We start from the raw sequence: 16,051 nt of genomic DNA, 5'->3' as shown, positions 1-16,051 counted from the left end.
AGGGAGAGAGAGAGGATGGGGTCAGGCAGACAGACTGTCGGAATAGGCGCATAAACTATATTTTGGTAATCTGTATCTCGTAATCTGTATCGCAGTGCCTTGTAAATTCACCTAAAGTATTTTAAAGTATATATTAAACGAGTGAGTATGATTAAACTATTCGTCATAGTGCCAGTGAATTGAAATTAAACATCGCCAAATTCATGTTTAATTAGGCCTAAATGTGCAGTAAAACGTATTGTGTTTATAGATAATTTAACGAAACCCTGGTAGGCTGTTGATGTCCTGTGGGCGGCAGGTAGCCTAGAGCGTTGGGCCAGTAACCGACAGGTTGTTGGATCGAATCCCCGAGCTGACAAGGTTATGTCGTTCATAACAGTTAACCCACTGTTCCCCGAGCGCCGTAGACGTGGATCTCGATTATGGCAGACCCGCACCTCTCTGATTCAGAGGGGGTGGGTTAAATGCGGAAGACACATTTCAGTTGAATGCATTTAGTAATACAACTAGGTTTTCGCTCCAACCAGATTAATTTGATCAACCAGCTAATTATTGAATCAGAAGCACTAGATTAAGGTTGGAGTGAACCTAAAGGATGGTAGCGCTCCACGAACAGGGTTGGAGAGCTCTGTCAAAGCAGGACATCCCCGCTAAACTTTTTGGAAATGGTAAATTCACTTAAACGCATCTCAAGTGCAAATATGGTTCAGCAGCTCAAATCAGCAGGATGGAGGGCATTGTTGTTAGGAAGTATGTCAACCATGGATCACTAAAATAACGATTTTGATCACACTTTATCAATTTAAATATTACGGGGACGTCTATACATTTGGCAGCAAAACATGAAATATTTTCACGCCTATAATAAACTCCAGGCTTCCATCATGTCAATTATATAAAATATTAATTATCTAGTAATACCCGTCCGAATAGGGCTATAACATGGCAAAGAATAGGTGTATCAACACAGTACCAGCATCATCCCATGTGATCCGTCAAGTATTCTAGTTCCTACACATTACCTTCTATATTCAAACAAAATAGGCCTTTTATAGGCTAAATTGATGACTAAATGGGCATGCTCATGTCAGTCCTCTAGAACGCATATGTAGTCTTACATTTACATTTACATTTAAGTCATTTAGCAGACGCTCTTATCCAGAGCGACTTACAAATTGGTGCATTCACCTTATGACATCCAGTGGAACAGTCACTTTACAATAGTGCATCTAACACTTAAGGGGGGTGAGAGGGATTACTTATCCTATCCTAGGTATTCCTTAAAGAGGTGGGGTTTCAGGTGTCTCCGGAAGGTGGTGATTGACTCCTAGTAGGACTGTAATGAGGTGGCTGTCCGCATCAGTTTCAGCGTGCTTTCGAGTCGAGCAAGAGTCGCCTCTTTCAACTTTAACCACAGGAGTCGACTACTTTCGACTCCAACAATAGGAGTCGCCATAGTCTATGGCATATAGAAAATAAAAGGCCAATAGTGTGCAACTGCAGCCCGCAATTTGGGGCGTTCCTGTGTTTGGGCATTCCCGCATGTGCCCACCTCGATTATACCATTGGTTCCTCTCAAGCGGTGTTGCACATTTTCTGTTTTCTCGCGAATTGGGCTACTTTGAAGACGATGTCGCTCGTGAAAATGTATTGGTTACGTTTTTTGGGCTATTAGTAAGTTGCACTGCGGCCGCCATGGCATTTCTCTTAACAAATATATATTTATATATATTCACTGTGACCTGTTGCTCACTGTCTGGCAGAGGCAGGTTGTTGCTGAGGGAGTGGGTGGAGGGACGGATGGGTGTGTGTTGAGAGAGCACTACAGCTATTGGCTGAGTCATGTGAGCGAGAGAAGAGGGAGCAGCGCACGTCCTGAGAACTTTTTACCAAGTTGTATATAGGCTATTTAGATTGTCGTTTGTATACTGTTTTTTCTGCAATAAATACATTTAGATGGTCGTTATGGAGACAGCTATTTCCAACCCATTTTCGTAAAACATATGAATACACTAGGGCTGCATTCCAAACACATTATTTTACCCCCTCAACGGGTTAATATGACCCACAATTCAATGCAAACTGTAGTCACATGTCAAACTCTGGTGGCCGCGAAGTGTCAAATTCAACAAACAATGATGTATTTTCGGCATGTTAGAAAAAAGTATGAAGCTAGCTTGCAAAAAATATATATATATAAATATACACATATACATTGATTTTAGAGTTGGCAAATTGGCTTAGTCTCGTAGTGAGGAGATTCATAAATATATTTTTTGCAATTCTGAAATGTATTGGAACAAATGACCAAACTATAAAACTAGCTAGCCAGCTATGGGCAACTGTAGCTAGCTACCTGACAGGAGTGCTAGCTAAATACTTTAGCTTACTAGGAAATTTGAGCAAATCCTGACAACCCTGCCCTGGTGCATGACATCTTCATGCTTGTGTGACACTTTTGAATGGGTCACAAGGTTTTTATCTGATTGAAAGTTTTTTTTTTCTCTCAAAGTTGCCGAGGATGTCAAGTGTCCTACTTATATCAGTACACTTGTAACAACCTAAGGCGTTACGAAACTTCTATTCGATATATACTAAATGAGCCACACAACAAATACGCCAAAATAAGCATGCAAAACTCCTCACTTGGTGAGTGGAAAAAACACCACCTGCTGCAGAAGACAGATTTTTGACCCAGTTATCCCTCTAGCTTAGCCTCTTCTTCTCTGGTTTATTTGAGTGAGTGTTTGTATATTCAAGTTTATTTGTTACTGTTAACATGGTTCAAACAGCCACATTTAAACCTTTAACCCTTAATAAGCATTGCTTGTTATTTCTATATTTTACCATTTTCCCTATTTATGTGCCTCGGGGACCTCCCGAGTGGCGCAGTGGTCTATGGCACTGCATCGCATTTGCTAGCTGTGCCACTAGAGATCCTGGTTAGAGTCGGCCGTGACAGGGAGACCCATGGGGCGACACACAATTGGTAAAGCATAATCCAGGTTAGGGGAGGGTTGGCCCGGCAGGGATGTCCTTGTTCCATTGCGCTCTAGCGACTCCTGTGGCAGGCTGGGCGTATGCACGCTGATATGGTCGCCAGGTGTAGGGTGTTTCCTCTGACAGATTGGTGTGGCTGGCTTCCGGGTTAAGTGGGTATTGTGTCAAGAAAGCAGTGTAGCTTGGTTGGGTCGTGTTTCGGAGGACGCATGGCCTTGATCTTCGCCTCTCCCGAGTCCATATGGGAGTTTCAGAGATGAGACAAGACTGTAACTACCAATTGGATACCATGATATTGGGGAGAAAAAAGGGTAAAAGTAAAAATAAATGTCCCTCGAACCCAGGGGCGCAACTTTGACTGGGAATGGGGGGCATGATCCCCCCCCCCCACACATTCTAAAACGTAATTTGTGTCCCGCCCAGTTTTATAATCACACTGTGATACAAAGGTAGCATCAATGTGCTTTAAGACCGTGCGGGACGCCTCAGTGCTGTTGGGTGGGCTGTTTGGCAATTTCAGTCGACTGGATTTAGGACCACAAGGACACCACAGAGCAGGCGGACAGGCTGTGTGAAGGCAAAGCTATTATAGAACCCGCGTGGTGCTGCTGTCTGCAGATGCGTTCGCTGTGTGTTGCGCTTTTTCTCCAGGTTGTAAAGGAAAGAAGAGCAGAAACTGGCTACTATTTATTTGACGGATGTAGCTGGAAAGGAAACAGCTGTTTGACTTAACAGAAAAAAAGTATTTATTCCCAGTGCTAAGCTAGTAGTGTAACTGACATGTAACGTTAGCTAATGTTTCATCCCCCTCTCGAATTGTGTTCTGTCCGAAGAGAATGAACTAGCTAGCTAGTAGCTACCACAGCCAGTTCAGCTCTAGCCTCTAGCTATCTGTCAAGTAGCAGCATCAGACAGCTGTTGTGTGTATGGAATGTTTTGTAGCATTTTTGTCCCATTTCACAGAAGTAAATTAACTTGACTAGTTTTGGCAAGTTGATGTACCATTAGAGCTAGCCAAAAGTTGGCTAATATTAGCTAACAAGCTAGCTCACTAACTTTAGCTATTATTTTTGATGAATGGATACAGATATGTTTGAATGCCCAGTCATGTTCATATAATCTCAGACATAAATTACTGTAGTTTAAGACCATCCATAGGACATACTATATGCCAGTGAAACTGAATATCATGCACTCAGAAATGTAATTCCTCTGCTGGAGGTGTAAAACACAAAAGGGGACATATTTGCATATGGTATGATCTTGCTTGTGAAGGCTGGCTGGATTCTGCCAAAGAGTATGTTCTTTTGTCTCAGCATTGTCAGATACAGATTCTCCCTTCTCCCTGTTTTTGTTTGCTTGGAAATGTTGATACTGGAGACTTATCAGAGGAAACTGTATAACCTAGCATTTATAGTGGCTAAGAAATGTGTTGCTATTAATTGGAAGGTTGGTTATCCTCCCACAATGCTACAATGGATGGCAGAAATGTCAAATTATGCATCACTATATTTGATTTATTATAAGATTAAGGGTATAATGTGCAACCATCACAAGGTCTGGGTGCCTTATGGAATACTGTATTACAAAAGGGGTCTGTATTGAAAACATTCCATTTCTTTTAGTTGAGCAGTCGCGAATAGATCATTTTTTTCATGGCACACGAGACATCTTTCAGATTTCTGCCTGTCTCAGTGGACTAATCCGTTGAGGAGGCCCGGGTATGTAATGGTCCATGTGGCTCAGATGCACAAGGCACACCCCTCTCTAGAATGCACTCTCTCCCGCCATTTCATGGGTATTCATTGTTTCATAACTTAATTGTTTGTATTGTTTGCTGTGTCTATCAATTCCCCATGAATACATCACCAGCAGCAGCCTACATTTACCATTAATTCCCATAATTTCTAATCTGCAATGTTTGTTTGATTAATTCCTGTTAATGCATTGAATACATTATTATTACCGTCATTTACTGTTCTCCTTGTCAGAGTGGATATGTGTTTTGCAGAACTCACAACCTATGCTACACTTGTGAGAAACACGTTTTTGTTTATTTCATTCCATTTACGAGTTTTGTCAATTTATTAATGATCTTTTGTTTGAAACACTCCTAGTAAATGTTATATAAGGACGTGCACCTGATTACGCATATAGAAGTAGGACTGAGCACAAATGTAGGGCTATAAATGTGCCAATTTGAGGAGGAACCGTCAGCATAATTTAAGATAAAGAAATGTACCTTGAGGGTCCTGTAGGATCCTTTAGGATAATATAAGGTTAAAAAAGGATCTTAAGGTTCATTTAAGAACCTATACTTTGCCACTCGTTTATTTTTTATAACTTTTATAGACTTTAAAAGGTGCTTTAAAGAACCCTTTTCAAAAGAGGGATTCATTTTGAAACTATCAGTGCGCTCATGAATAAAGGGCTTGTGAGTATAATTCAGAGAACATTGGTCAAAAGTCCCTGGATGGGAGACCAGATGTTGCTGGAAGTGGTGTTGGAGGGCCAGTAGGAGGCACTCTGCCTTTGGTCTAAAATATATCCCAATGCCCCAGGGCAGTGATTGGGGACACTGCCCTGTGTAGGGTGCCGTCTTTCGGATGGGATGTTAAACGGGTGTCCTGACTCTCTGCGGTCATTAATGATCCCATGGCACTTATCGTAAGAGTAGGGGAGTTAACCCCGGTGTCTTGGCTAAATTCCCAATCTGGCCATCAAACCAGCACGGTCACCTAATAATCCCCAGTTTACAATTTGCTCATTCATCCCCCTCCTCCCTGTAACTATTCCCCAGGTCGTTGCTGCAAATGAGAATGTGTTCTCAGTCAATTTACCTGGTAAAATAATGGATAAATAAATTAGTCATTATTTTAGGCAAAATTTGAATTATTTAATTATTTTGCTTACTTTGTATATTATTATTAGCTCATGTGCTTTTCTTCATGATAAGGGAATACAATATAATGTTGTTGGGTCTGTAAACATGTTTGCCAGTGACAGTCTCTTCTGATGCAAACGTAAAGTTGTAGAGTGTTGTTGTAAAGTGTTGGTCCCGTGTTTCATGAGCTGAAATAAAAATCACAAGATTTTTCCATTTGCTCAAAAAGCTTATTTTTCTTTGTTTTCATCTGTGTTAGTGACCATTTCTCCTTTTCCAAGATAATATATAATAATAATATATGCCATTTAGCAGACGCTTTTATCCAAAGCGACTTACAGTCATGTGTGCATACATTCTCCACAGGTGTGGCATATCAAGAAGTTGATTAAACAGTATGATCATTACACAGGTGCACCTTGTGCTGGGGACAATAAAAGGACACAGATGTCTCAAGTTTTGAGGGAGCATGCATTTGGCATGCTGACTGCAGGAATGTCCACCAGAGCTGTTGCCAGAGCATTTAATGTTAATTTCATTACCATATGCTGCCTCCAACGTCATTTGAAAGAATTTGTCAGTACATCCATCCAGTCTCACAACCACAAACCATGTGTAACCATGCCAGCCCAGGACCTCCACGCTTCTTCACCTGCAGGATCATCTGAAGGGGGTGGGGGAGGGTTCTGAGTATTGCTTTCTGTAATAAAGCCCTTTTGTGGGGAAAACTCATTCTGATTGGCTGGGCCTGGCTCACCAGTGGGAGGGAGGGCCTGACTGCCAAGTGGCCCACCCATGGCTGCACCCCTGCCTAGTCATGTGAAATCCTTAGATTGATGCCTAATTAATTCATTAAAATTCCTTATAGGAATTGTAACTCAGTAAAATCTTTGAAATTGTTGCATGTTGTGTTTATATTTTTGTCCCATTTGCAGGCTGTGGAAGAAAATCCAAACAATGCATCGATGTATGGCATCAAAAAAGCCTGTTTACTTCTCTCAGCTGAATCATGTGCCATCTCCAATTACCTATCTGTTTCCACCAGATGTTATGTATGCCACCAGACTGCAGGTAACCTAGTGGTTAGAGTGTTGGACTAGTGACCGAAAAGTTGCCAGATCGAATCCCTGACCTGACAAGGTAAAAATCTGTCTTTCTGCCCCTGAGCAAGGCAGTTAACCCACTGCTCCTAGGCTGTCATTGAAAATACATTTTTGTTCTTAACTGACTTGCCTAATTAAATGAAGGTAAAATAAAATGACCTTCATGAGGGCATCATACCCACAGTGCTCAGAATAGTGCTGCAACAGCTGGTTCAAGAGAGACAAATTACTTTGGCCCAGATCAACGATGAGATTGAGAACTTGTCTTATGGCAAACAAGATGTGTCTTCTAAACCTGTCCCACTATCCGAGAGAACCCTAAGGATGGAAGGGCCATTATCCGGAAGTGCAGCAGAAAAATTTACAACAAAATTTACAATGATTGGTAGTCAAATACAAAACGTCTGTGCTTAGGATCTCTGCCTCCTGCTTCGAGAGATATCCAATATAATCTTGGCCAAAGTTTTAAGAAGATCCTGAATCCCATATACGGCAGAAAAAAATCCCTGAATTTCAAGCTCTCTTACAGGAGCTTGTTTCCAGGGAAGACCATCCCAAAGATGCACTACCTCGTCCACTACCCTAGCCTGCTACTTGCCTATGGACCTTTGATCCACAATGTGATTTGAAGCGAAACACCAATATTTCAAGAGGCTCTCAGCAGGGAAACTTAAAAAATATAACGAAGACCCAGCCTAAAAGACATCAGCTCGGACCATGCTGGGAGCAAACCAACAACTGCCTCGGCAACAAAACAACATACTGTAAGGACACAAGAGACGTCTCACTGCATGCTCTTCCAAACTCTGACCATACAGTATTAAGTGCCAGATTCGGAGAAGCCATCAGAGCAAAATATGTCACCAAGACAAAGTCCATTGCAGTGAACAACGTGTAGTACAATGTAGGAGACTATCTGCCCATTGACACTGTCTATTCAGAAGAGATCCCTGTGTTCATAGAAGTCTGTGGAATTTACAGTTTCCTTGGTGCTTGTGTGGTAAAGTACTACTACCAGCCAGTTGCTAAAAATCCTACAATGTAATTTTCTGGATTTTTTTTCTCATTTTGTCTGTCATAGTTGAAGTGTACCTATGATGAAAATTACAGGCCTCTCTCATCTTTTTAAGTGGGATAACTTGCACAATTGGTGGCTGACTAAATACTTTTTTGTCCCACTGTAAATATATGGATGAGCAATGGCCATGTGGCATAGGCAAGATGCAGTAGATGGTATAGAATATAGTATATGCATATGAGATAAGTAATGTCGGAAATGTAAACATTATTAAAGTGGCGTTATTTAAAGTGATTAGTGATACCTTTATTAAATACATTTCTTAAAGTGGCCAGAGATTTGAGTGTGTATGTTGGCAGCAGCCTCTCTATGTTAGTGATGGCTGTTTAACAGTCTGATGGCCTGTCACGCCTGCTCCCGCTCTTCCCCCCCTGGGGTTCGAGGGCGCCAGGCTGCCCTGCATTACGTACTCCTGCCACCATAATTTACGCACACCTGCCTTCCCTCGTCACACGCTTCCGCGATTTTGGACTAACCTGGACTCACTCAATCACCTGTTTATTACCTCCCCTATATTTGCCAGTTCTCCGCTCTGTTCCCCGCTGCTGCATTGTTTGTCATATGTCCATGTTACCTGTGTGCTGAAGCTGTTCCTGTCTTGTTCTATGTCTGTTCCCGAATAAATGTCTGACTCCCCGTACCTGCTTCTCCTGTCCGGCGTCGGTCCTTACAGAGTGCAGCAGCCATCACATGAAGCATCGGGGAGTACTGGCATTCCGGTTGGTGGTGACGTCGGTCTTGGGTCGCCACCAATAGAACCGGGGCTGCTTAGCCAGACCGTCGGGCTTCCACGCCCTAGCTGGCTCGAGAGGTTTCCTTGGCTCGGAAGGTGCCCATCCCACGTTGGGCCTCAGCCGGATCGTCAGGTCTTGTTCTCCCAGCCGACCCATGAGTTTTATTGGTGACGTCGGGCTTGGATACTGCTGCCAATGGAACCGGGTGTGCCTAAGCCAGCTTGTCGGGATTCCACGTCCTAGCTAGCTAGAGAGGTTTCCTTGCCTCGGTTGGCTCAGCAGGTTTCCACATCATGCTCCGCCGGATGATCGGGCTTTCACGCCGCAGCGGGATCGACAGGCATTCATGCTTCAGCCAGCACAACAGGCTCCCACGCCCCTGCCGGTTCGTGGGGAGTTTACCCCCAGCCGCCTTTCCCAGTGCCCATGTCACGATCATCTTCTTTGTTTTGTTGAAGTTGAGTGAGAGGTTATTTTCCTGACACCAAACTCCAAGGGCCCTCATCTCCTCCCTGTAGGCCGTCTCGTCATTGTTGGTAATCAAGCCTACCACTGTAGTGTCGTCTGTATACTTGATTATTGAGTTGGAGGCATGCATGGCCACGCAGTCATAGGTGAACGGGGAGTATAGGAGAGGGCCGAGAACGCACCCTTGTGGGACCCCAGTGTTGAGGGTCAGTGGAGATGTTGTTTCCTACCTTCACCACCTGGGAGCGGTCTGTCAGAATGTCCAGGAACCAGTTGCATAGGGCGGGTGGAGGGTATTATGGTGTTAAATGCTGAGCTGTAGTCAATAAACAGCATTCTCACATAGGTATTCCTCTTGTCCAGATGGGATAGAGTAGTGTGCAGTGTAATTGCGTTATCACACTGCAAAATTGGAAAATTGGAGTGGGTCTAGGGTATCAGGTAGAGTGGACGTGATATGATCCTTGACTAGTCTCACAAAGCACTTCATGATGACAGAAGTGAGTGCTAAGGGGCGATAGTCATTTAGTTCAGTTACCTTAGGTTTCTTGGGAACAGGAACAATGGTGGCCATCTAGAAGCATGTGCGGACAGCAGACTGGGATAGGGATTGATTGAATATGTCCGTAAACACACCAGCCAGCTGGTCTGCGCATGCTCTGAGGAAGCGGCTAGGGATGCCATCTGGGCCGGCAGCCTTGCGAGGGTTAACATGTTTAAATGTTTTACTCACGTTGGTCACAGAGAAGGAGAGCCCACAGGCACTGGTAGCGGGCCGTGTCTGTGGCACTGTATTGTCCTCAAAGCGAGCTAAGAAGTTGTTCAATTTGTCTGGGAGTAAGACGTTGATGTCCGCGACGGGGTTGTTTTTCATTTTGTAATCCATGATCAACTGCCACATATGTCTCGTGTTTGAGCCGTTGAATTACGACTCTACTTTGTTTCTATACTGACGCTTCGCTTGTTTGATTGCCTTGCGGAGGGAATAACTACATTGTTTGTATTCGGTCATGTTTCCAGTCACCTTGCCATGATTAAAAGCATTGGTTCGTGCTTTAAGTTTTGCGCAAATGCTGCCATCAATCCATGGTTTCTGGTTACGGAAGGTTTTAATAGTCACATTGGGTACAACATCTCCGGTGCACTTGCTAATAAACTCGCTCATCGAGTCAGCGTATACGTACGTCAATGTTATTGTCTGAGGCTACCCGGAACATATCCCAGTCCATGTGATCGAAGCAATCTTGAAGCGTGGAATCTGACTGGTCAGACCAGCGTTGGATAGAGATTGGCGAGTAATATGCTCTGAAGCTGTGGATGGTGTGCTCGACTTCTAAGTCTGACCAGTAGGCCGCTCCGTCTGCCTCTCCTGCGGCGACCGCGTTGTTTTGGGTCGGCCTCTGGGATTAGATCCCATGTCCAGGGTGGAGGTCCGAATCAAGGATCCGCTTCCGGAAAGTTGTATTCCTGGTCATAATGTTGGTAAGTTGACGTCACTTTTATATCCAATAGTTCTTCCCGGCTGCATGTAATAACACTTGATATTTCTGGGCTAACAATGTAAGAAATAATACATTTAAAAAACAAATGATTGCATAGTTTCCTAAGGACCTGAAGCGAGGCGACCATCTCTGTCGACACCATCTTATAAAGTACAAAACACTTTTGTTTTCACATTTTCATATTATTTTCCTATTCTGATAAGCACTGACCAGAACACTGACATGTTCTTTTTCTTTTGTATATTTTTCTCCAATAGAACACTAAACTGATGGAGAGACTGATGTCATTGGACCAAATGTAACAAAATGTGAAAAAAAGGGAGACAGCCTTATTTTGCTGTCAATGAATGGCACACTTCCAGTATTATTCTATGTTTATTTATTTATAAACGGTTAGGTTCACAAAGTAGAAGATAACATCCCAGCCCTCTGTCTGTCTGGTTAATGACTATCTGTCAGACTGTCAAGCCCTTCCAACAAGTTTGACATTTTTTAAATGCACACACAATGTACACATTGTAAGAATGTGAAAAGTGATGCCTTTGAGCGATTCGGAGCCTAATGGTGCAGTGAACCACAGAACAACAGTCAAACAATCTATGCTCCATAAAACATTCTATGATCTGTCACGATTTGCTTTGCACACGTTTGCAGACAACATTTGCTTGGTAAATCCAAATACTATGTCTCTAAAGATTCACATAGCTCTCACTATTCACATAAGTGAAGCATACAACAAGACAGAAGGCATTGTAATAATAATAATCAAATATCATTTGAAGAGCGCATTTCCCACGATTAATAATAATTATGCATGGCTAGGGACCTGGATAGGACTTACTGGCCTGGTAGCTAAAGCTAATTCTGCTAGAGCAGAGGGGTTGGAGATTATTAGGCTATGTACACTATATAACCACAACAAGTACTAGGTGTTTTCCCTGGTCAGGTGACATGGTCAGGAAAAAGTCCTGGCCATGGGCATAACAATAACACATAGAAGCAGAAGATATTTCCTCCCTGGTCACAGGGGCAGTAGCTGGGCCAAGGGTTCAGTTATGATGATCCCGAGCACCGTGCCCCGTCTGAGCCCGGAGGCCTTGTCTAACACCTTCAGTTGGAGCCGCAAGCCACCCAGGCTGTCCAGGCTCAGCTCAGTGAAGAAAAAGTCCTCATTGAACACGGGGCTCCTGCAGTTCCTGATTGTGGCGCTGTCCTGTCTCTGGAGCTTCCCCGGGTTTAAGCTCAGGCTGAGGCAGCAGTGGAGGGCTCTGGGGTCCCCTTCATCCCTCAGACCCTCCACGGACACCACCCTCACTCGCACTACCATGGACAGAAGAGAGGGCGACAATGTGTGCTCGGCCGAGAGGCGGACTCTGCCGCGGCCCTTCGGCAGTGGGAGGACATGTTCTCTCTGCATCCGCTCCTGGCAGTGGAGCACGTCCAGCGGGAACAGGACAGGTGGCGCCAGGGAGTTGACAACGAAGGGAGGACTGAAGCAGGGCTCGATAAGGGAGGTGGAGGGAATGGGTGAGATCGCCCCCCTCCGTCCTCTGGGGTTAACCACAGAGCATGAGGGGGCTCCTTCCAGTCCCAAAGTGTCACTGAAGGCAGAGGCAGACTGCAAACCTGGGTGAACCTCGGTTAACCCGATGATAGAGAGTGAGAGGCCAGAACAAGAGCGGCTGAACAGGGGAGAGCCCAGAGGGGAGGAGTCATTTGAGGAGGGCGTATCGCTTTCTGTGCTGCCTGACTCCGACAGGCTCTTACAGGAGAGCCCTAGTTCAAGCCCCAATTGGATGGGGGGTGCTTTACACTGGTTTCGCTCTATCGCCACCCTTGTGGTGGGCCTGGGTAGGGTCCTGTCCAGTGTGTAGCCAGTGCTCTTGGAGTGAAACAACGACTCTTTCCTCCGTGTGTTTGGACTCTCATACATCCCTGCCAAACCGTAGCCCTCTGCGGAGAATGGCAGTGGCTTCTTACCCCTCCAGGCCACCCCACTGACTTTTGTCAACTTCATTTCCTCAATCTGTTTAACTTGCGGATTCACAGAGAAATCAACAGCACCACAGTCTCGACTGGTGAGCCTCTGACCCACAGTGTGGGGTTCAGCTGCCGCTAGGCTCCTGCACAGCCGAGGGGGCAAGCAGAACTCCGGGATTTTGTCCGGAGTCAGAATGTTACTGTGCAACTTGTTGGAGAGACTGGCCTTGGCTGAGAGATCCTTCTCACTCTTTCCCACGTAGTGTCCAAGCTCTAGGGGAATGTTCTCCATGTTCTCTCGGATCTTTCCCAGGAACCACATTCTGCTGGCTAGCAGGGGTTCACTCTTGACCAAGCTGTCCTGGTTAGTTATCCCTGTTAAAACAAAATGGGTATCGGAATACTATTCTCATGAACATTCTCAAATCTAAAGTCATGATGTAGTGTATCGACTCAAGCTAAAATCATGTATAGCACGGTATGTGTAGTGTAGCCTATCTATAATAACACACGTTTCATTGCAAGAATACACTTCTGACATCAAGAGAGTTTACAGTACCATGAATGTTTTCTCACCTGTGTAGTCCAAAGATTTGTAAATTACTGGTATGCACTTTTTCAACAAACAACTGATCTACACCTGGAAGAAACAGCCACAACTGAAGCCAACAGTTCCCTTCCTGGAAGTTAGTGGCCACACAGTGCTAACTGTTTTTTAATTGAATGAGGTTTTGGGTAGGAATCCGTTAGAAGCATTCTTGGAGGGAGTGTTCCGTGCTGTGTTCCATGAATGGGAGTGTGTGTATGAGTGATAGAGAGGCAGAGGAGAGGTGTTTTTAAAGGCTAATGTCACTCTCTGCGTCACTAGTCTGCTGCACCCGCAGCCAAGAAACGATTTGCACACACACATAGACACACACACACAGTTGTATTGACAGTATTCAAGCAATCAAGAAAAAAACTGAAAAGACCTCCAAAAGGTCAAATAGATTTCTGTGGTGGTGATAAAGGGGGGACTGCAGGATGTGACCATAGCTACAGGATTGATTTGACCAAGGCAATGGAATGTGGAATGTGTGCCATATTACATAGTTTCAAACCTCTCTAAAAGTAGCATCACTGTCACTGTACTCTTCTCTCTAACTGACGTCTACATCAAAGACCTTCAAAGACAGCAGCTAACCTGGCCTACACACACACCACCTCAAAGACTGACCTTAACACTCAGTACACCCCGTACCTCCCTCCGACTTCTGCCGCCCCTCTGCTGACCCTCCGCCCCTCTGCCCCCACTGTAGCCTCTGTAGATACTGTCCTGTAGAGGGAGAAAGGCAGCCCTGGCCCATTGTAATATCAGGCCGTTCAAATAGTGACACCTAGTGATATATAGGCTAGTAGCTCTCATGTCCTCTGTGTCAGGCAGGCTTGATACTGCGGCTGAATATGAATAGTCCTAGTGGGCTTGTCTCCTTGTACACTGTGGCTGCATATGAATAGTCCTAGTGGGTTTGTCTCCTTGTACACTGTGGCTGCATATGAATAGTCCTAGTGGGTTTGTCTCCTTGTACACTGTGGCTGCATATGAATAGTCCTAGTGGGTTTGTCTCCTTGTACACTGTGGCTGCATATGAATAGTCCTAGTGGGTTTGTCTCCTTGTACACTGTGGCTGCATATGAATAGTCCTAGTGGGTTTGTCTCCTTGTACACTGTGGCTGCATATGAATAGTCCTAGTGGGTTTGTCTCCTTGTACACTGTGGCTGCATATGAATAGTCCTAGTGGGCTTGTCTCCTTGTACACTGCAGCTGCATATGAATAGTCTTAGTGGGCTTGTCTCCTTGTATACTGTGGCTGCATATGAATAGTCCTAGTGGGCTTGTCTCCTTGTATACTGTGGCTGCATATGAATAGTCTTAGTGGGCTTGTCTCCTTGTACACTGCAGCTGCATATGAATAGTCCTAGTGGGCTTGTCTCCTTGTATACTGTGGCTGCATATGAATAGTCCTAGTGGGCTTGTCTCCTTGTATACTGTGGCTGCATATGAATAGTCTTAGTGGGCTTGTCTCCTTGTATACTGTGGCTGCATATGAATAGTCCTAGTGGGCTTGTCTCCTTGTATACTGTGGCTGCATATGAATAGTCTTAGTGGGCTTGTCTCCTTGTATACTGTGGCTGCATATGAATAGTCCTAGTGGGGTTGGCTCCTTGTATACTGTGGCTGCATATGAATAGTCCTAGTGGGCTTGTCTCCTTGTACACTGTGGCTGCATATGAATAGTCCTAGTGGGTTTGGCTCCTTGTATACTGTGGCTGCATATGAATAGTCCGAGTGGGCTTGTCTCCTTGTATACTGCAGCTGCATATGAATAGTCCTAGTGGGGTTGTCTCCTTGTACACTGTGGCTGCATATGAATAGTCCTAGTGGGCTTGTCTCCTTGTACACTGTGGCTGCATATGAATAGTCCTAGTGGGCTTGTCTCCTTGTATACTGTGGCTGCATATGAATAGTCCTAGTGGGCTTGTCTCCTTGTATACTGTGGCTGCATATGAATAGTCCTAGTGGGCTTGTCTCCTTGTATACTGTGGCTGCATATGAATAGTCTTAGTGGGCTTGTCTCCTTGTATACTGTGGCTGCATATGAATAGTCCTAGTGGGCTTGTCTCCTTGTACACTGTGGCTGCATATGAATAGTCCTAGTGGGTTTGTCTCCTTGTACACTGTGGCTGCATATGAATAGTCCTAGTGGGTTTGGCTCCTTGTACACTGTGGCTGCATATGAATAGTCCTAGTGGGTTTGTCTCCCTGTATACTGTGGCTGCATATGAATAGTCCTAGTGGGTTTGTCTCCTTGTACACTGTGGCTGCATATGAATAGTCCTAGTGGGCTTGTCTCCTTGTACACTGTGGCTGCATATGAATAGTCCTAGTGGGTTTGTCTCCTTGTACACTGTGGCTGCATATGAATAGTCCTAGTGGGTTTGTCTCCTTGTACACTGTGGCTGCATATGAATAGTCCTAGTGGGTTTGTCTCCTTGTACACTGTGGCTGCATATGAATAGTCCTAGTGGGCTTGTCTCCTTGTACACTGCAGCTGCATATGAATAGTCTTAGTGGGCTTGTCTCCTTGTATACTGTGGCTGCATATGAATAGTCCTAGTGGGCTTGTCTCCTTGTATACTGTGGCTGCATATGAATAGTCTTAGTGGGCTTGTCTCCTTGTACACTGCAGCTGCATATGAATAGTCCTAGTGGGCTTGTCTCCTTGTATACTGTGGCTGCATATGAATAGTCCTAGTGGGC

The 16,051-nt window shown here is 44.7% G+C and overlaps 1 protein-coding gene across 1 annotated transcript; it reads right to left on the bottom strand.

Annotated features, from left to right (window-relative positions):
- Nucleotides 1-11,790: 11,790 nt before the first annotated feature.
- On the bottom strand, nucleotides 11,791-13,071 carry LOC124033039 (C2 calcium-dependent domain-containing protein 4C). The gene has a single exon (XM_046344962.1). The coding sequence runs from the start codon at nucleotides 13,069-13,071 to the stop codon at nucleotides 11,791-11,793; it is 1,281 nt and encodes a 426-aa protein (XP_046200918.1).
- Between the last annotated feature and the right edge of the window lie 2,980 nt (nucleotides 13,072-16,051).

This window comes from Oncorhynchus gorbuscha, linkage group LG04 (assembly GCF_021184085.1).
Source record: "Oncorhynchus gorbuscha isolate QuinsamMale2020 ecotype Even-year linkage group LG04, OgorEven_v1.0, whole genome shotgun sequence".
Classification (NCBI taxonomy): Eukaryota; Metazoa; Chordata; class Actinopteri; order Salmoniformes; family Salmonidae; genus Oncorhynchus; species Oncorhynchus gorbuscha.
Note: the sequence above shows the minus strand (reverse complement) of the source record. Positions and strands in the feature narration are given on the sequence as shown.